The sequence below is a fragment of the Hippocampus bargibanti genome, linkage group LG12 (genome assembly GCF_051943395.1).
Source record: "Hippocampus bargibanti isolate YZ-2025 linkage group LG12, ASM5194339v1, whole genome shotgun sequence".
Taxonomy (NCBI): Eukaryota; Metazoa; Chordata; class Actinopteri; order Syngnathiformes; family Syngnathidae; genus Hippocampus; species Hippocampus bargibanti.
In genome coordinates this window covers 15,557,880-15,581,204 of record NC_142745.1, presented here as the reverse complement: position 1 = coordinate 15,581,204, position 23,325 = coordinate 15,557,880, and the positions used below count along the sequence as shown (strand labels likewise).

General features: G+C 41.4%; 2 protein-coding genes across 2 annotated transcripts; one reads left to right on the top strand and one right to left on the bottom strand.

The window, feature by feature from the left end:
* Positions 1–1,179: 1,179 nt before the first annotated feature.
* Positions 1,180–19,387, bottom strand: nisch (nischarin). The gene is given in 26 exon segments (XM_089010556.1): positions 1,180–3,140; positions 3,217–3,362; positions 3,444–3,646; positions 5,421–5,582; positions 6,605–6,724; positions 7,000–7,150; positions 8,531–8,663; positions 8,993–9,053; positions 9,790–9,974; positions 10,528–11,116; positions 11,970–12,513; positions 12,516–12,644; positions 12,719–12,813; positions 13,997–14,168; positions 14,309–14,422; positions 14,489–14,617; positions 15,342–15,527; positions 15,607–15,675; positions 15,756–15,908; positions 16,919–17,014; positions 17,227–17,322; positions 17,396–17,559; positions 17,772–17,820; positions 18,306–18,488; positions 18,671–18,754; positions 19,197–19,387. Coding segments are annotated over 26 exon segments (4,425 nt in total). The 5' UTR covers positions 19,278–19,387; the 3' UTR covers positions 1,180–2,809.
* A 1,216-nt stretch (positions 19,388–20,603) lies between these two features.
* On the top strand, positions 20,604–21,872 carry LOC148890670 (uncharacterized). The gene is made up of 2 exons (XM_089011202.1): positions 20,604–20,850; positions 21,006–21,872. Exon 2 carries the CDS (start codon positions 21,030–21,032, stop codon positions 21,582–21,584), a length of 555 nt encoding a protein of 184 aa, XP_088867328.1. The 5' UTR covers positions 20,604–20,850; positions 21,006–21,029; the 3' UTR covers positions 21,585–21,872.
* The last annotated feature ends 1,453 nt before the right edge of the window (positions 21,873–23,325 follow it).

The window sequence follows — 23,325 nt, the reverse complement described above, 5'->3', positions numbered from 1 at the left end:
GAAAAGTGGCCAGACTGCACATTCATCAAGAACGCGGAGGCAGCGGCGACGTCGAGAGCTGATGGGAAGTGTTTTTTTTTTGTTTTTTTTTACTTCGGATGCTCTTGTCTCGGGACAAAGACGAGTCAGCATTTTAAACAACAGAAGTTCTGTGACACTAACAGTTAAAAGGTTTGATTTATTGGGACTATATTTTGTGGAAAGTGGGCTCATTGAAAAGATGTATTTTTTGGGGGGTTATTTTAAATTTGAAAATATGATTCATGATTTTTTTTATATTTCCTTGTGAAACACTGAATTGTTGATTTCATATTCAGATTTTTGTCACTGGAAAAAAATGCCAATGTAACCACTTTGTACCCATTTTTTTGTATCATTGATGAACTATGATTTTAATCTCCTATTATAAATATTTTAATTTTGGGAGAACCTTCACATTTTATAACTTTTACCTTTCAATTCTGAATTTTCGAAATTCACGCTCCAAGTTCTCAAATGATGTTAGGGGAAGAATATATATACAGTAAAGTCTCGTTATATCAATATCGGATATATTGATAGTCCCGGTTATATCGATACTACAGTAAAGTCTCATTATATCGATATTCAAGGGAGTCCGAAAAAATATCAATATAACCCGGAGTATCGATATATCCGACCCTGTTTGCATGTAATTTTCTCTGTGCGTACATAGAAATAGTATCGCTATAACCGGGACTATCGATATATCCGATATCGATATAACGAGACTTTACTGTATTTCTATGCACGCACAGAGAAAATTACATGCAAACAGGGTCGGATATATCGATAGTCCCGGTTATATCGATATTTTTTCAGGCTCCCTTGAATATCGATATAACGAGACTTTACTGTATATGTATATATATATATATATACACAGTAACGTCTCGTTATATCGATATCGGATATATCGATAGTCCCGGTTATATCGATACTATTTCTATGCACGCACAGAGAAAATTACATGCAAACAGGGTCGGATATATCGATAGTCCCGGTTATATCGATATTTTTTCGGACTCCCTTGAATATCGATATAACGAGACTTTACTGTATATATATATATATATATATATATATATATATATATATATATATATATTTTAAACAGCAATTTTGCATGTAAACCAACAAAAAAGATAATGACAATCCTCATGACGTTTGGATGATTTTTACTTGCAACCACTTCAATGTAAAATATAAAAATATTTAAGAAACATATGTAACAAAGCAGAACAAATACTGTATTTCAAATAATAATAATAATATAATAATATTTCATTTATAAGTGCCTTTCAAAACTCAAGGACACTTTTCAGATTTCTGTGGCAGCCACACTCGCCAGCGTTCACTCAACCCGGAAGTAACATAAAGTAAAAAAAAAAAAACTAAATAAATAAATAATATGACAACACAAAGACACAGATAATGCTCAATGATAATACATAACACGTATTTGTGTTGTAAATAATACTTTTGAAAAAAGAAATAATCCAGACAATTGACAGTTACATCCTCTGGTCATTTCATTAGGTACGCAGTTTCAGGCGATCCAATATATATTAAAAAAATACCTTATGGTAATGATTAAAAACAAGCCACATTTTTGTAAAGGCAGATTTGTTTTTTGTTTTATATATAACTCCCAAATGTGTCAGAGTACCGACTCATCTGACCAGTAGCTGTATCAGTTACCCCAATAAAAAGCTTTAGTTTGTACGGCAAATATCGGAAAGTGCAAAGAACTAAAATGGTTGGTGCAAGTTTTTATATATTTAGTGGTCGTATATGTAAACATTTTTTTTGGTTAAAGTTGGTTAATATACCATCTGTCCATTTGCCCCAATAACAACATTCATGATGAACTTTTAAAAATCAAGCAAAGTCGATGGCACCCCCTGTTGAAAGAGTCCATCCGCCCGGCACGACTCACAAAAACTTTGAGATCTTGTGAAAAGTATATCCTGGGACACTAAATTGTGCATGTCTCCGATTCCTTCACTCACAATGGCACAGAAGGAGGAAGCAAGTTCGTAAAAGTGACTGTGCACTTTTTTCATCCTCTTGCTGTGTCCATTGATGGCTTGTGAAATATTTCATTTCTCGAACTTTCTCCTTCCCTCTTACTAAAAAACAAAGTAGCAAGTGAGAGGCAGCAACCAAAATGTGGATGACAAAATCACAAAGCGCTACTATTAATCCAAAACTAAGATTTTACAAACCTGGCAGTGTGTTTTTACAGTGCTACTTTTGATCGTTCATTCAAAACATTTACGAAAGTTGTGAAAAATTCATTGAAAGGGCCCAAAGACAAAATGGCCGCTCTTTGTTTTCATCTCTTATGGGCGGGACAACATAAGAGTGAAACTTGCCTGGGAGAAATTATCTCGCAAAGCCAAACTCAAAAGTCAAACTGGCCACTGTTGTATTGCTTGCCTCTCAATTTAGTTAGCAGAGGTACGCCGTCAAAATGGTGTGTACCGTGTATGCGTCATCATTTATGCGAGTCAAAATGGCCCATTTGGTTTTGCTGCGTTTGGCCCACACTTCTTTTTCCGATTTATCTCCATGCGTCAAAACGGCCATTTTCCTTTTGCCTTTTCATCGATACTTTTATCGCTTCATCACCATGATCCAAAATGGCTGCCCTCCATTCATCTCCCTTAGCGGTGGGACAAACGTGAGGCGTGTCTCTTGGACAATCCACAACGATTGACTCATTTATGAGTTTGGACCTGCGTCGTGTGGTGTCGTTGCCATGGCGGTCTTTTCGTTGTGAATCCAGTCAGCCGGTGAGCTCCACCGGAAGTTCTCGGCTGCACAGCGCCTCCCACTGGCGAGCCAGCAGGGAGATGAGTCTCTCACGGCTGTCGGCTCCCGGGACAAAGACGCACCATTGCACCTCACCCGCCGCACCCCCGCACGGAAGAGGAGGCGGAGGCGAGAGGGGCTCCTCGCCCTCCACCCCAAAGTGGTCCATGGTGAGGTGGCACAGCAAGTCCGGGCCCGGCAGGTCGTCGAATACCAGCGTCAGGGCCTGAGGGTACGTCTGGTAGCCGAGCAGAATCCGGTCCAAGTCGCGGATCCGCCGGGCTTCTCGCAGGTGGTAACGTTCCCTATGGGAAAGGTGTGGTTGTTGACAACCAATAACAGAAAGGTAGAGGGCAGTTGGGGGTGGAACAGGAAACTCACCTGGACGGAGGCTCCTTGGCGAAATCTGGAAGCGGATAGCTGACGTAGTCTTCGTCCAACAGGAAGATATCTGTGCTGGTCAGAATCAGCGTCCTGGGCTGGAGGACGGGAGATCTGTTTGAGGTCTGGTGGTTCTCCAGCTGAACCTAGTCGGGAGAAAATCCGCTTGACATTTCATTTCGACAAAGCTCTAAAATCACAGGATTCCCCCCAAAATAGTAAAACACCTGAAAGACCAGCAGGTACAGCAACACGTTGAAGGAACGCGAGGACAAGGACGAGGAGGACAATGACGACAAAGTAGCGGGCGCCACACCGGCGGGGATCTTCCTCTCGGCCACGATGAAAGTGAGGTCGCCCATCTCCTCTTCGCTGGGGTAGATGAACTTCACCTTGCTGCTGTGGACGAGCTCGTAGTTGTGCATTTTGCCTGTAGGGGGCAGAAATTTTGGAATAATTTAGTCAGCAGGGGTTTCAAAGTCATTTGTGTCAAGGAACAAATTGCAGTTAATTTCCCTTTGAGGGCCGTTATGATTTTTTGGGAAACCATATACATATTTCAAGGACAACCGACATCATTTTTTTATTTCCTGACATCATAAAAACGTTGTATAGCATATAAAATACCCAAAACACGCAGGGTGATATTTTTAGTCAAATGAAAAACACCAATAAAAATGACTTAAAGTGTCCCAAAACTGCTTCAAAATGACCTCGAAAATGGCAGTTTCAGAAGATCCCGCCCCCTTGTTTGTGACATCACGCCAAAATACTCCAGACACAACACAACAATGGCTTCAGAGAGTTCAGATTCGGAGAAGATGCTTTCTTGTTACTCATCCAGTTATGAATAGTTAAAGGAAAGCATAAATGTTTGTAATGGATTAAAGAAGTCCTTCCGTATCAATTCGAGCCGTCTGGACTCCAATGTAGCTCGCACAAGATGGCACACAAGCTCCATTGGAAATGGGCTGATTTGTCTGCTGAGAATTTGTGTCCACTTTTGTGGTGTTACCGCAATTGGTAGTGTTGGTGCGACACATGATTCACCATCGCGTTTTCTGTTTTTTCTTCTAATTTCGCCATCAACACAATGTTTTCATACCAAACAAAGTACCCAAAATGCATTGTCTGTCGCTTTCTCGGTCAGGGGCGTTCCTGACGTGACGTCACGTCAGGCATCGTCATCAATTCGAAAACAAGACTTCCTGAATATTCAGCGCAAGTCTTGTCTTGCCGTGGAATCTTTGTAAAATGCGCTCAGTAGAAGTCATTTGAAGTGATTTTACAAATTATGGACACAACCTGCCCGGAGGTGTCGGTTGTCCTTTCCTTTAACTCATTCACTGCCAGACGATGTGCAAAAATGTGTCCACTCCAGTTTTTGTCATTTTCACTCAAATTGCAGGCCCACAGAATATTGAGTTTTTGGACTACATAAACATTCAATGTCGCTTAAGAAACCTTAGACTCTCTTCTTTCATCAGATAAAATAAGTAATTCCTAAATTATATGGGTCTGGAGGTATCTGAGCTTGAAATGGGGACGGCTGTACAAAATACAATGCAATACATATTGATTTATACCGTGCTTCAACAACAGCTGAAGCTGTAACAAAGTGTTAACATGGACAAAGGGTAAATGCTGATACCTCATGGGAGGGAAAACATTGCCAGAGTTCTGACCAGTGCTTTATCAGCACTCCCGGCAAGAAAAAACAAAACCTGAAGATATTCGGGAATGGCGCTCCATGTCACACTTTTCAGCGAATGAGTTAATAATCTCCAAATATTATGTACACAGCGCACAACAAATTGATGGATAACTAGTTTTAAAATCACAAGCCAAGAGTAATGTCTGTTTTTGTGGATTACATATGACAGACAGTTGGAAATTTTGGTTTGGATTTGAGCAAGCATGATGGAACTTGACATGCTTGATTTGCTTTTGTGGGCCAAATAAAATGATGCGGTGGGCCAGATCTGGCCCCACGGCCTTGACTTTGACACCTTCGATGTAGTGCAATTGGAAATGAATGAAACATTTAAGACAGACTATTTTGGACATTTATTCTATGGTAAAAATATCCAGTGAGAGAATTCTCAGTTTTTGTTTACGATGTGTCAAATAAAATTCAATTTTCAGGGCATACATCACTGTCAATTATGAGCATCATATCCTCTTGGATTTGAACAGAGTGTTACCTGAGCTGGTGTTTGTAAACTGTGAGTAAAAGTCCTGCTCCGAAGGCTCCGGAACAGTTGGCTTTTGCTGCAGACTGAGCACAGACATCAGTTCTTGCAGAAACAGCCCCGTGCCGTAACTGTCTCTACTCAGGCAGCAAACAATGTGCTCGGCCAAGCGGCCTGCGGAGCCAAAATGGGGGGAAAAAATGAGATGAGCAGGCAAAACAAAGCAAATGTTTTGCAACACATGGGTGATGGAGAATCTTCTTCTTTTCCTTTCGGCTTTCAAGAGGTCGCCACAGTGAATCAGTAACCTCCATCTTCAGAGGTATGATACGCATGTTTGTTTTGGAATAACTTATATTTAAAAGTTTCATGCTGTTATATGCTTAGTCAACATGAGTCTCGAATACACAATTGAAGCACAGACAACCTGGGTTCAATCTGAGGTTAACAGACACAGCAAGCTAAACTGTCATCTTCATCTAGGAGATCTGGCCTTGGACAGAATTTAGGACTTGGGGAAACTCCTATATCACCGGAGTAATTTAAGACTTGAAACTCCTTCACAGGAAAAGCCTATTAGCCAGGTTATAAATTTATCAGTTCATTAAAGAGACAATGTTTTATTGCTTACAGCTGTTCGCGCTTAGAACACCCAGGGGCGTGGTATTCTAATAAACTATGTTTTACCAATGTATCACTTAAATTTGCATATACAGTAAAGTCTCGTTATATCGATATTCAAGGGAGTCCGAAAAAATATCGATATAACCGGGACTATCGATATACCTGTTTGCATGTAATTTTCTCCGTGCGTGCATAGAAATAGTATCGATATAACCGGGACTATCGATATATCCGATATCGATATAACGAGACTTTACTGTACTCTCAATGAATAGCTTGGCAGAGGGCTGCAGAATTCAGGCGTCTGTCTGAGTCTCCTGCCGGCAGTAAAAAGACAATCTTTCTGGGTTTGAGTCTTTGTCTACAGTGTCCGATCGAACATCCCTGACAATGGGTCACTCAGACTGTCTTATATATTAATGATCACGACAACGTACATTTTTCCATAACAAAAAGCATCAGAGCTATATAAAGTCCACAATCCTCTTTTAAACATGACTTTTCCACACAGTAGCACTAGCTTTTTAGTATCCAAGTAGACCAGTGCATTTACCGGGACGCCAGAGACTGACCTACAAGCCTGAAGTATTGATCGAACAATCCCACGTTGACAGAAAGCAGATCGACGAGTCGGATAGTCAGGCAGCAGCAAAGGCACACGTTTGGGTCCGGAGATGTGCTCGTATCCATTTCTGACGGATTGAAAAAATATATACAGACTATTCATATTGTTGGCATTCAGAGCATTTTGCACAATCAAAGCTTAGAGATGATTCTTCTGACTTTAAATTTGAAGTGATCTTTCTGACAGTTTTAAACCGTAATATGCATCTCAATTAGAAAACTATGGAAACCCCAACTTAATTTCCATAGTTCAATCAAATAAATGACTAGATGCTAAAATGAATGAGGCGCTTTTAGCGCGTTTTTGGCTGAATGTTGATGTTGAGACACATTATTATAATACCTGCTAGGCAGTGGCGAGTGGCAGCGGAGTCTTCCAAAAGGAAGTAGACGCTCTCCGTAGAGAGAAAAAGGCAGCAGGCCAGTTCTGCCTCTGGTGCAGCGTAGAGGATGGCAGATAGCCACAAAACTTGATGCACCTTTTCCTCCTTGGACTTAAAATAAATAATTGAATACACAGATAACTAAATAAATAAACAAACACACAAATAAATAAACAAATAAAAAATACAATAAAAAACAAACACAAAAAATAATAAAATAAAATAAATAAGAAAATAAAATAAAATGAAACACTTCAGTTATTTTCCTTGATGTACCTTGCTACTCATAATTGGCAACATTAACTATAAATATACCAAAAAGGTAGATCATGAAATTAACGATCTACCTTTTTGGTATAAATAAATAAATGAATAAATAAATAAATGAATAAATAAATAAAAATACAAAAAATAAATAAATAAATAAATACATTTCTTTAATTACAGTCCTTATGGAATGTGACTCTTTCCAAACAGCAATTCCCTTTGACCTCGGACCTCCAACGCCATTCCATCAAGCCATCAATGACCATCACAAATGTAAATAAAGTGACTTTATGATACAATGCAGTGTATTTCTTTCATTACAATACAATAGCACATATTATACATAGAATAAGGTATGTTGTGTGTAGTTATAACGCTTATTTAGTTGAAAAGTATATTTTATGGAAACCTGGGAACGGATTATTCCTATTTTAATGGTTTCCTATGGGAATTTCTTTTTGAGATACACACTTTTCGCCTTACACACTCTGTCTGGGAACCAATTAAGTTCCTAAGTTGAGGTCTCACTGTATTTCAAAATGACCCCGGAAATGCCGAGTTTCAGAAGGTCCCGCCCTCCTTGTTCGTGACGTCATGCCAGGATGTCTTGGCTTGCTCTGGAATCAAAACAATGGCTTCAGATTCAGAGAAGATGCTTTCTAGTTACTCATCCAGTTATGAATATGATTCAAATAGTTCTGAACAAGAAAGCATAAATGTTTGCAATCGATTGAAGAAGTCCTTCCTGTATCATTTTGAGGCGTCTGGACTCCAATGTAGCTCCGTTGGAAATGGACTGATTTGTCTGCTGGGAATTTGTGTCAACTAGTATCAAGTAGTCGTCTTGGTGCAACACACAACGATTAACCATCGCGTTATTCATGTGTTTTCCTTCTAATTTAGCCATCAACACGAAGTTTTCAGAACAAACAAAGTACCCAAAATGCATTCTGTGTTGCTTTCTCTGTCAGGGGCGTTGCAGATGTGACGTCACGCATCGTCATCAACTCGAAAATAAGATTTCCTGAATATTCAGCACGAGTCTTAAAACGTAAAATATAGCTATATTCCGAGCGTAAAATACGCTCAGTAGAAGTCATTTGAAGTGATTTTACAAATTATGAACACAACTTGTCCGCAGGCGTCGGTTGCCCTTTAAGTTAGCAACGCAGGCTTAACAAAGCTCTTCCTTGGCAGATAAAAGCCGGTTCATTTCCAAAGTACCTGTGATATATGTTTATGGAAGTACGTCAGCAGCAGTTCCTCATCAAGCCCAGCTAAAAGTTTGAGCCCCGGGGAAAGATTCGGAGTGAGGTGAGGGGATAGCTGGTTCTCTTCCAGTCGGACACGAGAGGAGCTGCAAGGAAAGATTGATTAGAAATGAGGAACATGTTGGAGATGCATACTCTTACGGCATTGTAGAATAGAAAACAAATGGTTTTATGAAGCCAAGCCTCTCTCACACACTGTATGCTATAGAGGGCCGTGGCCTACCAAGTGACATCAGCAGTTTGAGTGATTTGCCACTCGGGGCTCCTTGTGAGTGTATTTGTCTTGTAGTTATGTGTCTGATTATCCATTCCATTAAGATAATGACAAAATCGACTTGCCGGGAGCTCGTAAACTGAAAATTGTATCAGCCTCAGCAATCAACGCACCACTCGAAGGATAAATGTCGCTGCTTACCCGCTGTTGCTGTGTGCTCTTCTGCTATAACAGGACTGGTCAACGGGATTTTTATTGTGAGCTGGGGAAGCAAACCAAGTGTCATTCTAAAGCAAGGGTGGGGATATTTTGATATCTAGCCTCTAATTAGATAGATAGAAATGGTAATGATTACAGTATTTTCCTGTGTATAAAGCGCACCCAAAAGACTTGATTCTCTTCCAAAGATGATCCTGCGCCTTATATGCCGGTGCACCTTTTATGTGAAGTAATATCAAGCCACAACAGGTTTCGCAACTACCGTGAGAAGCCATTGATCCCCCGCCCCGAGAAGGAGTAATGTGCGGTCCATGCTGGGATATATAAAATGTCGTTTAATTTCAATAATCAAATTAATTTGCAAGGTGGAATTTTTCTCGAGTTTGCCATCGTTTTCCGTTTTAGGCACAATGATTAGAAATGGAAAATGGTTTCTTTTTTTGCTTGTTTTTGTAGTTAGTGTCTCAAGAAAAACAAAAAGTGTTTATTTCTGAAATTTTTAAGGACAAAATATTCCATAAAAACCTTTAAGAAACAAACGTTTTTAAAGAAGAAAGATTGGTAATCTCTGAAAATGATATTAATTTTGTACTTTGATAAACTCTAATATTTCTGAGCTCATAAAAATGGAGACAAAAACAGACATTATAATAGTCTGCAATTTCTATTTTTGCGTTTGACATCAAAAAAGAAAAATAATGGCTAAATCATTCATTGTGGGTGAGCCTTATAATCCAGAAAATCCGGTATTCTTAATCAAACAGAAAAGTTGTCCTCACCTTGTGTGGCTTCCTCTTGGTGCGATGTGCATCTGCAAGGGACAGGCAGCGCTAGCATTTTTAGTCCTTCGAGAGCCACTCTACGCTGGCTCAGCTCCACCAAGAAGGAGCTCTTATCCTGGGCCAGCGGGAAAAGTAGAAGCAGGCTGCCACCAGCCACCAGTAACTCGGTGGTGTGTTTCAATCTGGACACAACAATTCAAATAGTCATATTTGCTAGCTACTACGATGAACAAGGATTATGTTAGGGTGTTTGTCCGTGTTGAATAATTCAACTAATTTGCTGCCATTTCCGAATGTATTCGGCAATTGAAAAGTGTGACCTGCCATTCTCGAATTTGTGGCATTTGCCTTTTGTCCATGTTAGCGCTTTGTTACAGCTTCAGCTGTTGTTAAAGAGCTATATTAATCAATATGTATTGTATTGTATTGTATTGTATTTTGTACAACCACCTCCATTTCAAGCTCAGATAACTCCAGAATTGACTGTTCATGTAGTCCTAAAACTCAATATTCTGTTGGTCCTGCAATTTCAGTGACAATGACAAACACCCTGGCACTGGAGTGGACACATTTTTGCACATCGTCTGGCAGTGACTGAGTTAACAACTGAATACGGTGATTTATGTACAATGCATAAATGACATGCTAATGCAAATGTCGGGTGTTGATGCTTTATGATCCGCTGAGTTTTAAATGCTCCATGACAAAGAGACACAATTACAAATCTCTTTTTACCTGCGGTGGTGTTTGGGGTTGTCGCAGGACTTCCCACACTGAGATCGCTGGTTGGGGTGAAGCACCACAGAGCCCAGGGGTACGCGGATTAGCTTGCATGAAGCTCGATGAAGGTCAGTAGTGCTTCTCTCTCTTTCGGCCATCTTAGTGACATCCATTTTCAGCACCCAAAGGTGTCGATGGGTGAGAAAAAGGAGAGATGGCAGCTCCTTCGTGTTGGGTAAAAGATCCGAGAGGAGTTGGGGTGATGTGGGAGAGAATGAGGAAGGCAGGAGGAGGCTTAAGTAGCTTCTCTGAACTTCCTGACTCTCCTCCATTTCCCAGGAGTTCAGAAGGGAGCGGGGTAGAACCTGAGGAAACTCTGCTACCTCTGTAACCCCCGTCAGTCTTTTCAACTCGACCGTGGTTCTTTGGACCACCTGAGCCTCGGAGAAGAGGTAATAGCAAGCGGCTTCATTCTGCAGCCCAAAGGCTAGACAGGATGATGGAAGCTCGGCGTGTAAGAAGAGTCGAAGGTGAGAGAAAGGCAGCAGAAGGGTCACCTCAAGACCGGACACAATCGCTTCAGTGGATGGACTTTGGTTTTCGTCTGGAAAGACACAAACAAAAGAGTCTCGTCATACAACAATGGCAATAAAGATGAATGCCAACATGAGTCTCTGTTTATTCATGTTATCAAAATTTGAAATGCTAAATTCACTTGCTAGCGCAATCTTACTATTATTCACCAGCTGTGCCAAAGTTATTGACGGGTTAACTTGAATAGTCTGGGGAAATTTGTAACACAAATCAACAATGAGAAATGTATTCACCCCGTGAAAGAGAATAGACAGAATAGAAGTTATATAGACGCTTTATGATGTTGTATGCTTAGTCGGGCGAATACAAGGCCCGCAATGGAAGCACAGAAAAACTGGGGTCAATCTGAGGTGAACAGACACAGCCTGTGAAACTGTCATCCTCAGGTAGGAGATCTGGCCTTGGGCAGAATTTAGGACTTGGTAACTCATTCACAGGAAGAGCTCATTAGCCAGGTTACAAATCTATCAATTCATGGAAAGAAAACCCATTATAATTTCGAGGTTCTGTTGGTTTATGGATGTTGGTGCTTGGGATGTCCAGGGGTGTGGTATTCAAATCAAGAGGACTGTGTTTTACTAATGTATCATTGAAATTTGCATCTACTCTCAATACATAGCTTGGCAGAGGGCTGCAGAGATTGGCCGTCGGTCATGAATGGCTGCGTCCCCTGCCGTCAGTCAAAGACTATCTGGCTGTGTTCGAGCCTTATTTCAAAGTGTCCAAACAAACATCTCTGACACTCCGTTACCCGGGAAACGGATAACACTGTGTTAACCAATGATGCCAAAGTTATTGAGCTGCTAACTTGACGTTGAAAAGCAACATCAATTGCTTATACAAAGAAAAACATTTTCATTTACCTGCATCCAGATCGGTGCCTTTGCCATCCCGTGACAAGCGCAGCAAGCATAGTAGATTATGCGTCAACACCACACACACAACGTTCTGCTCCACTTCCTCCTTCTCCTCCTTAAGACAGTAGCACCAAAGCACACGAGTGATATTCTCTTCCCGCTGCTCCTCATCATCCGAGGGAGGACCACCGAGCCCAGTGGGAAGAGGAGGGTGGGATGAGTCTTGAACGCAATCATCCAGTCCCATCTCAAAGTAACCGTCCCTGGAGAGCAGACAGTCCATTTGCGTGGTCTCTACATGAGATGAAACGCCTCTAGGTGGGCACAGTTCCTCCTCGTGTTTCTCGGCTTGCACTTTCTTTTCAGATTGCTCCTTCAAGGTGGCTCGGAGGCGCTTGGAGAGCAGGCTTACGAAGAGCTGGTCGGCGAAGGTAAGGAAGAGGAGGCGAGAGGGGAGCAGAGGACACCGGGTGGCGCTGCAGGCCGGGCAGGTAATTTCAGGCGCGTTAGAGGTGGACGAGAAGCAGGAGCATGGGGAACTGCAAGAGGAATACAAGTGATGATTTGCTTTGCTGAGTAAGGCGAGGGTGGAGCGTGACGGGATTTAGCTGCTGACCATGGACTTGTATTTACAGATGGGTTGTGAAGACGTCCAGACAGACAAATGGCGGGGTTTTGAACCTGCACACAAACATTCAAACGATTAAAAACCAAACAACCAGATTGCTGTCATTGTCACGAGTAGGATGTCTGACCAGGGTGTTGTCGGCAGGAGAAAGGTGCCCACTGGAGGAAGTTGCAGGAGGGAAGACGATAGGTGGAACAGCAGCTTCTTCTTGGCTGGTCATTTCTGCAAACAAGACACACAGGAACATCAGGAGGATTCAGTGAATGAAATTCATTTTGTTGTGAAGGAGTCATTGGGATCACTAAAGATGCGCACAACGACTGAAAATTGAATATTATTAGATTAGATTAACTCGTTCACTGTCACTTCCGAATTTATTTCGGAATTGAAAAGCATGACATGGAGCGCCATTCCCGAATTCGTTCTGGTTTTGTATTTTCTTGCAGAGGAATATGGCGATAAAGTGCTGGTAAGAACTTTGGCAATGTTTTTCCCTCCCACAAGACGGCAGTATTTTCCTTTTGTACAGCCACCCCTATTTAAAACTCAGATAACTCCAGACCCACATAATTTTTCTGATGAAAGAAGAGAGTCTAATGTTTCTTACGCTGCGTTGAATGTCTATGTAGTGCTGAAAGTCAATATTCTGTGTGTCCTGCAATTTTAGAGAAAATGACAAGAACCCTGGCACTGGAGTGGACACATTTTTGCACATGGTCCAGCAATGGATGAGGTCAATGAGATTAAATTTGATTAGATTAACCTTTATTACTCAAACAGTGGAGAAATGTACACTTTTATGACATTTTGCGAAATTCAGTAGCAATGTAACAAAATATCTTGGGGGGGGGGTTGTATTTTCCCAAAAACAAAAATAATTTATTTTACTTTTTTTATATACAGTAAAGTCTCGTTATATCGATATTCAAGGGAGTCCGAAAAAATATCGATATAACCGGGACTATCGATATATCCGACCCTCTTTGCATGTAATTTTCTCCGTGCGTGTATAGAAATAGTATCGATATAACCGGGACTATCGATATATCCGATATCGATATAACGAGACTTTACTGTACTTATTTGTGGGTCCACTCTTGATGAAGACATTTTCCTATTTCAAGGGAATGAATTAATTAATGTGACATAAGGATACGATTAGTACAAAATATTTTATTTTGTTTTTTTAAAAAGGAAACCCTGAAAATGAAACCAACAACAAAAAAATCCACTTTCAATTAAAATGACGACATCTAGGTGTCTTTTTTGCAAATGGCTTCCTGACACTTTTTGTGTCGCCCGCTGCCCTCGTGAGAATGAGCGTCATGGATAATAAATGGATGGATAATAACAACCAGGAAAGAAAGCAATTACAAAAAGACGACGCCATCCCAAACGTGGTTACCTGGGCTGGCGCAGGAAGCCCGCTGGGCCTGACAAGAAGAGGAGGAGGCCACGGAAGAGGCGAAAGAATGAGGGGTGACAACGGAGGTGTAGCGAGAGGAAGAAGAGATAGAGGAGGGAGGAAGAAAGAGGAAAAGAGGCGCAGCAACGGACAGCTTGGTCTCCTCACTGATCTGACGAGAGGACAGAGAGGAGGAAGCCTTCAGGGAGCAGCCGCCATCCAAATCAGAAGCGCAAACATCTCAGCACGATGGTCAGGAATGACAGATGATGATTTGATTGCGTTTTGATTTTTGTCGACGACAAACGTTACCTTCTTGTCACTGCTGCTCATGCGGTCTTTGACTTGTTTGGCTTTATGAATGGCTTTCAATACTTCCACCGTGTCTAACTCCTTTTCTGTGGTCGCTTGACCGTCCAGACATACCTGACCACACGAGAGGTTGTGGTGATTCAACACGTGCGCACAACAATGCGGCGGCGATCGCATTACCTCTGCTGCGCGGTCTTCAAATTGGGCCAGGATTTTGGTTCTGTAGTCGGGAATGATGCAAATTGGGTTGGAGGAGAGGTTGAGCTTCTCCAAGCAAGGGAGCAAGCCAATGTTCTTGATTTCTTCCAACTGCAAACGCATAAATATCATGTGGTTGCAAACAAAACCTACATGGGAAGTTGTTTTAACTCATTCACTTCCAGACGATGTGCAAAAATGTGTCCACTCCAGTGCCAGGGTTTTTGTCATGTTCACTCAAATTGCAGGACCCACAGGATATTGAGTTTTAGGACTACATAAACATTCAATCCAGCGTAAGAAACCATAGACACTCTCTTCTTTCATCAGAGAAAAATACAGTAAAGTCTCGTTATATCGATATCGGATATATCGATAGTCCCGGTTATATCGATACTATTTCTATGCACGCACGGAGAAAATTACATGCAAACAGGGTCGGATATATCGATAGTCCCGGTTATATTGATATTTTTTCGGACTCCCTTGAATATCGATATAACGAGACTTTACTGTAGTTAATTCCCAAGTTATATATGGGTCTGGAGTTACCTGAGCTTGAAATTAGGGCAGCTGCACGAAATTCAATACATATTGATTTATACAGCGCTTTAACAACAGCTGAAGCGGTAACAAAGCGCTAAAATGGAGAAAAGGCTAATGTGGCCAACTTGCAGAAGGGAAAAACATTGGCAGAGGTCTGACCAGCGCTTTATCGGCACCCCCGGCAAGAAAAAAAACAAAAGCCAAAGAAATTCGGGAATGGCATGTCACACTTTTAAATTGGGGAATAAATTCGGGATTGGCAGCGAATGAGTTAAAAACAAATGCTTACTTGGCAAAGCTGGTTGTGGCTGAGATCCAGGTGGACCAGAGAATAGAGCTTGCTGAGACCCGTGAGCCGCTCCAAGTGATTCCCGGCTAGGCTAAGCGTCTTGATGTTTCCCAGCCGCGTGTGAGCTGACTCCAGGATGGACAAATTGTTGTATGACAAATCCACGTGGACCAGATTGTACAGATGCTGCGAGAGCCACAAGTGGCACGGAACAGGTGAGTTTCACTCACTCTTAGGCATTCAACGGTAACAAGACGATGCGTACCTGAAGATTTTCCACCGAGGAAAGCTGGTTGTGGCTCAGATCAAGAAACTCCACCTCACGGATCAATTTCTACACACGGAAGACACATTGTAGATTATTAGAGGAAAAGAAAAGCCACACGGAGACGGGAAAGGGCGGCCGCATCTTACCACGGAACCGTCAATGGCGCCGATGGTGTTGTGGCTCATGTCCAGGGTGGTCAGATTTTGCCAACGTGGCACTACGGCAGTCACGGGACAGCTGCGGTCCGACCCCTCGGCTTCCCACTGAGGGAATTCGCTGGCTTCCGGCACGAGGACAAGCTGGTGGGGTCAGACGGTGTATTTGCAGGATGAATTGCGGGTCATATTGTTGCATTCATTCAGTGTTTTGTTTTTTCACACTGCAACATAAGTTGATTAAAATGCAGTAATTCATTTGTAAGAATCATTTACACCCATAAATAAGTAGATTGGAATCGTTTTATTTCAAAACAAATTGGTGCATGTATTTAGCTTTTTTTTCCTTACAATTGGTTTTATAAATAATTAGAACATGTTTATTTTTTGGAAGTGTTGCTAGATTATATTTTATGAATATTTAAAATGTGTGACATTTTTATGATTATTTAATTTTGGGTTAGTTATTGAAATGAATGATAATATTTTCAAATGAGCATGAATATCTTTTGTTGTTAAAAATAAAACATGCATTCATTTAGCCATAATTTCCCAAGATTTGTGAAATGAAATGTATTTAATATTTTTTAAAATATATTCAGTTCAGATTGAATCATATAATTGGGGAAAATAATAACATTCAAATATAGTCGTAAAATAAACTATTTATATCAACAATTATACAACAATCAAGTAACAATCAAGTAACTTCTTAACTAAAAATAAGCCCTTTTTGTAAATAAGAGAATGGCTTCTAGTATTGTTAGAATGAACTGTTTTTTGTAACTTTCATCTTTATTATTTTTACAACATATAAGACCATTTGAAATTAAACATTTGAATACAGAATGCCTTGTGGAATACGGAATGCCTTGTGGCCAATTTGTAGAGCAACATCCTTTTGCAACTGTGCAAATTATTCAACAAGGAAAACAACCAATCAACCCATCAACAAAAACAAAACAATAACAATAAAGAAAAAATTGGTGATCAATTGTGACAAGTTACCCCTATTCAGGATTTGTATTCATGAGCTATCTTGACTGTATGATTTGTGGTGTCGTTGAACTATTTTCAATGTCTTCTATAAACTAGATAAGCCCATTTGTCTATTTGTTGAGCAGAGGTTTGCAGAGTCCGCATCTAAAACGTACCATCATGCTGTCGGTGGAGTGGTGGATATTCAGAGTGACCAGGCTGGACCTCAAAGACGACAAGCCTCCAATTTGATGTGCTGTGCACTCGCTGATCTGAAGACAGAAAAGGAGACAAACTTTACATTTCAAGACACGTTTCAAATCAATGCCAAGGCTTATTCAACATTTATCACCCAATTACGACAACACAATCATTATTTCCTATTATGTAACATTTTAAGCATGTTATGTTACCTGGGAATTGTTTTAAATTGGAGGGGAAATGCATCATATAAATATTTGTGTGAAAATGCAAATGCAATTACCTCAATCTGAAGCAGGGACTTGAAGAAAGACAGATCAAAAGGCAAATTGCTCTCCAGGATGTTACTGCTTCCTACAGTACCTCTGGTGCCACAGACCTAAAGGGTTATAGGTGACAATTTGAAACTCGAAACATGAGAAAAGTGGAGTGATGTGGCGCTTGTGACCGACCTTGAGGTAGCGCAGCCTGCAGGTGAAGTCCAAGATGTGACCCAGGTCGGTCTTGGCGTCACCGTTGCAGCATGTGGGCTTGGCCAGACGAAGCTGCTGGGAGACGGCGTGCAGCTGCAAGGGGCGCAGGGAGAAGACCTCGCCGGCAGCCAGTAACTCTTCACCTACCAACAAACAGCATTTGGCTTTTGTTTTGATTTTTTCAGAACAAACTCATTGCAAGAATGTCTATATGAGTGGATAGATGGCGTTTGGCCTATGATTTCTATCATCCTAGCGTCAAGTTTGAGCCCCCCCAATTTAATTGTAGCAGGGGACGGATTGATTTTTCATTGTTCATTCGAACAATGAAAAAGTTTAATGGTAGTAAGCAAACCTTTATGAAACAACTCCTCAGCTAACGCAGCCGTGATGCCGTTGATCTCCTGAAAGGGGAAAATGAATAAAACATCTTGAAAGAAATTAAAAAATATGACAAGTAAAATTTCAAAAGTGATTCACATATCCCCCTCGAATTAGATACGGCTATAGTGATGTTCATGTGTTGAAAAGCATGGCTCACATGGCGATGTTTTTAGCAACGGTGGAACAAGTGGCCTTCTGTTATACTTGTGCAGTCATGGGATAAACTCATGAGATCACTCCTGGTTCAGATAAGACACAGCTAAAAGGCATGTTGGCAAGATTTACTACATATTAAAATTAGAAAATTGTCTCAACCTGGGACAGGTATAAGTAAGTAGAAAGTGAGTCACGATTGATTTTATACCACAGAGGAGAGAAAGTATACGCACTCTTTGTCAACACAGACACATTGTTAAAACATATGTTTTGTTTTTTGCTCCCCATGTCAGTTTGACAGTAAACTCCCACTGGGAGCATCAAATGAACATGGGGTGTCTGAACTCACATAAAGGTTGAAGTGAAGGAAAGTGGAGAGGGGATTGGGCGTAGCCCCCGGGAACTGTCGAAGCAGCGCCTGCAGGTAGACCTCCAGTTCCTTCTGCCGACGCTCTACAAGGCTCTTGGAGTTCTTGCCCAGCATCTTCTTAGGCGGGAGCAAATGCCGGTCCACTTTATTCTCGGCCACTAACTGGAAAGAAAGAAACACGGTCAAAACATGGAAACCAGAGAAGATTCACTGCTGTAGGCCACAATGTATATCCACAAGTTCACAAACAGAATAACCGATTCCATCCTATGACATTAAGTCACACAGTATTAAGTTTTCTATTGTGACAAAAAAATATTGGGGAGGTCTGATTTCATGTTTACCTTCTCATGGAGGTCGTGAAAGTCACTGTAACGATGCTTCACTGTCCACGTGTGCTCTCCATCGAACACTTCAATAATATAGACCTGAAAGGGCAAACGATTCACATTGTCTTTAAGCTGCAGCTATCGAATACTTGTGGATAGTCTACTTGACCATTTATGAAACAGTATTGGCACCAAATGTGCATTCGTTAATTGGGCGTCCTGAATGTACTTTTCATGACTGCGTGTAACAAAAAATACATTTGGGGGGCCCGGCAGTTACAATATTTTCAATGAAATTGGCCCCCAGCAATAAGATGATTTGAGTTCGGACAGTTTGCTGTGATAGCACTCCGCTAGCGCAATTCAATCCGATTTGTTGACTCAAAACGACGGTCGAGAGAAAACGAAACGCAAGGACGCAGTGATTCTAATATGTCGACGAGTCAAACGCGACCTGTTTTACGGACGATTTCAAATTCTCGCCGACGGACGACTCTTTTCTAATCACGGGCTAAGGTTAAAAGGCGGAAGCCGATCTTACCGTGTAATTTTCCACCAATTCAGATCCAACAATACACACTTTCCGTTCTGACATCTCTTCTGTGAACGGGGCGGGTTCCATGATCGAATCGAGGCAAAAAAATGTCGATCTGTCAAAGGATAAACACTGTCATTTGAATCGACGTTTTATAGCCGGAACTTCAGTTGCTTCGCTCGCAGTCGGGTGCCATTTAATTTGTTGTCACGGCAAGCAGCTGACTTCTTCTTTTCCTCGAATGTGATAGGCTGGATCCAAATATGACGCCACTATTTTCCCTTCAGGCCATTTCTTATATTGCAAGCTGGCCGACTTCTATGGAAAACACCTTTATATTTATTCGCTATCTTGACGTAAGATCGATCGATAAGATAAGTTAATTAGTGGAGTTTTATCACGTGTCAATGAAAAGAATTGGACGATAAGAAGCATGAAGTAAAGAGGAAAGAAGGGACGATGGAAAGGCGTAAGGACACGAGAATGTCACATTCATTTCCATCGATTTAATGCACATGTGAATAGATGCAGATTTAGTAAATAAAACGTGTGAACTGTATCCGTCGTTCGGCTTCTTAGTTCTATACTGGATACCGTGTATGTAAGAACAATTTAACAGGTTTTATTCAAATATGTACTACCCAATAAAGCCACACGGAGTCACCCAACACCATTTTTCCAACGTTTTCCTGAATGAAAATCCAAGTTTAAACATGTTTAAACACGTTCGTGTTTATGACATAATTGTGTAGGGTATAGACTGTAGTGATGTTTTACTGTAATGTCCTGTTATGATGTGCCAGATTCTTCTTCTTCTTTTCCTTTCAGCTTTTCCCTACAAGGGGCCAGATTGATCCTTTAAAATATACATACTCTTATAAAGTCTTTTGCGCGTGACGAGCTTATAGAGATGGAGTAGGGTTTATATTTCCACTGACAGTGAGAATGTTAGTTTCTTTCCCGCGAAATGTATATTTATTTTGGTTTAAACTTCAAGACCCCCATAATTTAAACGTATACATATACTATATTTAAATGTGTAAAAAGTTGTTAGTGAACACTAGTGTACGAATACTATGTCCAGTGTCTGCTGCTGGTGTCAATCATAGAAGGGGGCGAGCCTCAAATGAAAACAGAATTGGATCAAATTTCATCTGCTGGCAGAAGCAGGTTGAACCATTTAGGCAAATGTGGGTGTAGGTTGGGAGGCAATGGGTTCATCACAATAAACGCCATCACGTGCGAAAACGTGTAGATACGTGCTAATACTTGATAGGACGACGTAAATGTTGTGTAACGTTACTATGTGTATTAAGCCAGGGTAGTAGTCAGGAGTAAAAAAGGTAGACTGGCTACCCCCCTATTTGAAATGCCCTAATGGATAGTTCTACCCCTTTAAGCGTCCTCTTCACTGGGTCAGAGCCACAGTTCAGTTGAATGCTTGGGAGTGACTTAAGTGTGACAACACGTAGCCCAAATCTCAAAGGAAAATAAGAAAGCAGGCCAAGAAAAACAAACGACCTCGACAAAATTAAAACGCCATTGAATAACTCGCTTTAAAAACTAACCAAGCGACCCTGCGTGCAGCCCAGGTGAGGTGAAAAAGACAAGCGTCGCGAGGGCCGAAGAGGGCGTGACGCGTAGCCCGAGAGGCTCGCAGGTAAGCGGGCAAACTGGGCAACGACGAGCCGGCTATGCGTCGGCCCAAGCCAGACGTCAAGAAGAAGAAAAGCCACACAATTGTCAAAAGGTAGACCGATCGGGGAGCGACGGCAAGACACTCAAAATTCCTCTTTTTTGAGGATGTGAACAAAGGAAGCAGCTTCACTTTCAAGAAAGATGCTCTCAAATGAGATGTCCGTTCGAGAAGCCCGGCGGGGTGGCGTGCAGGCCCGCACCGAGAAGCGCAAGGCGACCGGCGGCTGTTTGACAGGACGCAAGCATCATCATCATCCTCATCCTCACGGAAGACTCCAGAGGCCCACCAGCAGCACTACTTTGCGGCGCCTCCGGCCCATCAACGTCCAAGGTAATCGAGCTCGGGGCATGCGCGCCCCCAAGAACACCAACCAGTTCCTCATGCACGAGAAGTACCAGATGATGCATATGCGCTCCGATTCCATGGGCAGCGACACCGGAGGGAGCTGCTCCGATAGCGAATCGGAACTCACGGACATGGACTCGTACCTGGGCGCCTTGGAGAACGCCAGGGGAGCCCTGCCGGACGGTCTGGAGCGAGATCCTGAACAAAAACCGCCAAGTGGGATGCATCAGGACCAGGTCGTCCAACACGAGGACAGCATGCAGTACTTCCCCTCCGAGGATGACCTGCTACAGAGCCACAACTTTATGCAGCGGGACTTTGCGCAGTTCTGTGACTTTCTGACATCCTGAACAGGCAGATTTCTGCCGATGTCAGCAAGAAGTGTATTTTGTACAGTGCGTTGAATTTCCCTTGTGGGAATTATAATGAGAATAATAAATTCTATGGAAAAAATAAAGTTTCATATTTTTTTTGTTGAAATTCATGCATATTTGTTTGAAGAAAAACAGGACCTTTTGCTTACAGTAAAGCAAAAACTATTTTTTTGTGGCATCTTGATGCTGAAGTGAGTTGAGGAGCTTCATTTTGTGCAATTATACGTTAGGATTTTTGTCAGGTTATTAAACACTGAAATCCTGCATCGTGTGATTTTTCCATTATGTTGGTTGCGGCCTCTTGGAACAAAAGTGGTTTTAGAAAATTAATTTAACCCAAAACAAAAAGGGATATTTGATTTCCTTTTTTGTCCCACATACAACACAAGGGATCATGGGAGTGAGCTCAAGTAGCCAATAATCTTTAAGCCTGCTGGACATGATCGAGTGAAGAATCAGAAAGCTTTTAATAGTCCCACAATGGGAAATTTACAATCTCCAGCAGCAAAATTCAAAGGGGTTGGGAGGGGGGGGGGTTCAAAAGATAAAGTATTCTATGCATTAAAGAAAATGTCAGGATACTGAAATGTACAACTGCACAAAAAAGTTTCGTAAAAAGAACCGTACATCGTGCAAAGTATAAATATATAAAAGTTTTAAAAGCATATTTGATATGGGTAACTATATTGACTTAAAAGGTCATGACAAAAAAATCTAAATATGCATCTAATGTGTTACACGTGGACCAAATACATGGACGGACGGACGAACCGACGGACGGACCGACAGACGGACCGACAAATAGACATGAAAACAATTTTCAACTCCTAAAATTCCTACCAAAAATGAGCGTCAAGTTCCCAAAGCAAAATAAATAAATAAATAAATAAATAAATAACACACACACCACAGATAATGTCACACTAACCTGCAGTGTGTGTTTGCACAATGTTTGGGTTTCCAATTTGTGTGTTTTTACTGGTCATTTGGGTCCTGTTGGCTCCACGGGTCCTGGTTTAGGTTGTACACACACACACACACACACACACACACACACACACACACACACACACACACACACACACACACACACACACACACACACACACACACACATACACACACACACACGCAATGTGTACACACATGTACGTTATATCACATTAGATATTATGTATTGTATGCAATTGTATTTATTGCTTTTAGATACCGCTTTCGATCACACACTACTAACAATGTTTATATCCTGTGACTGTAAAGTGTCCTTGAGAATTTTGAAAGGAGCATATAAATGAAATGTATTATTATTATTATTATTATTACTATTATTATTATGATTATTATTATTATTATTATTATCTTTCAAAAAGTATACGACAAGAACAACCAAACAAAACAGGCCGTTTTTGTTTTGCCCCCAGAGGAACTTGTTGAAGTAGTTTTGTTGTCAAAGTCAGGTTGAGGTAGTTGTCAAGGAGTTGCTGGCTCAGCTCAGGTTTCTACCAAAAGCCCATCTTGTGTGTAAGTGTGAGGGTGGTCCCACCACCCCCAGCCCACTCCTTGATTCACAGAGGATCCCACCTCCAAACCCCTCCCACTTGAGAGGGTCCCTAGGCTTCCAAAAACTTATTTTCAACCTTGCACTGCTCCAAATACTACACTCAATAATTGTACATGACACACGAACACACACACGAACACACACACACACACACAC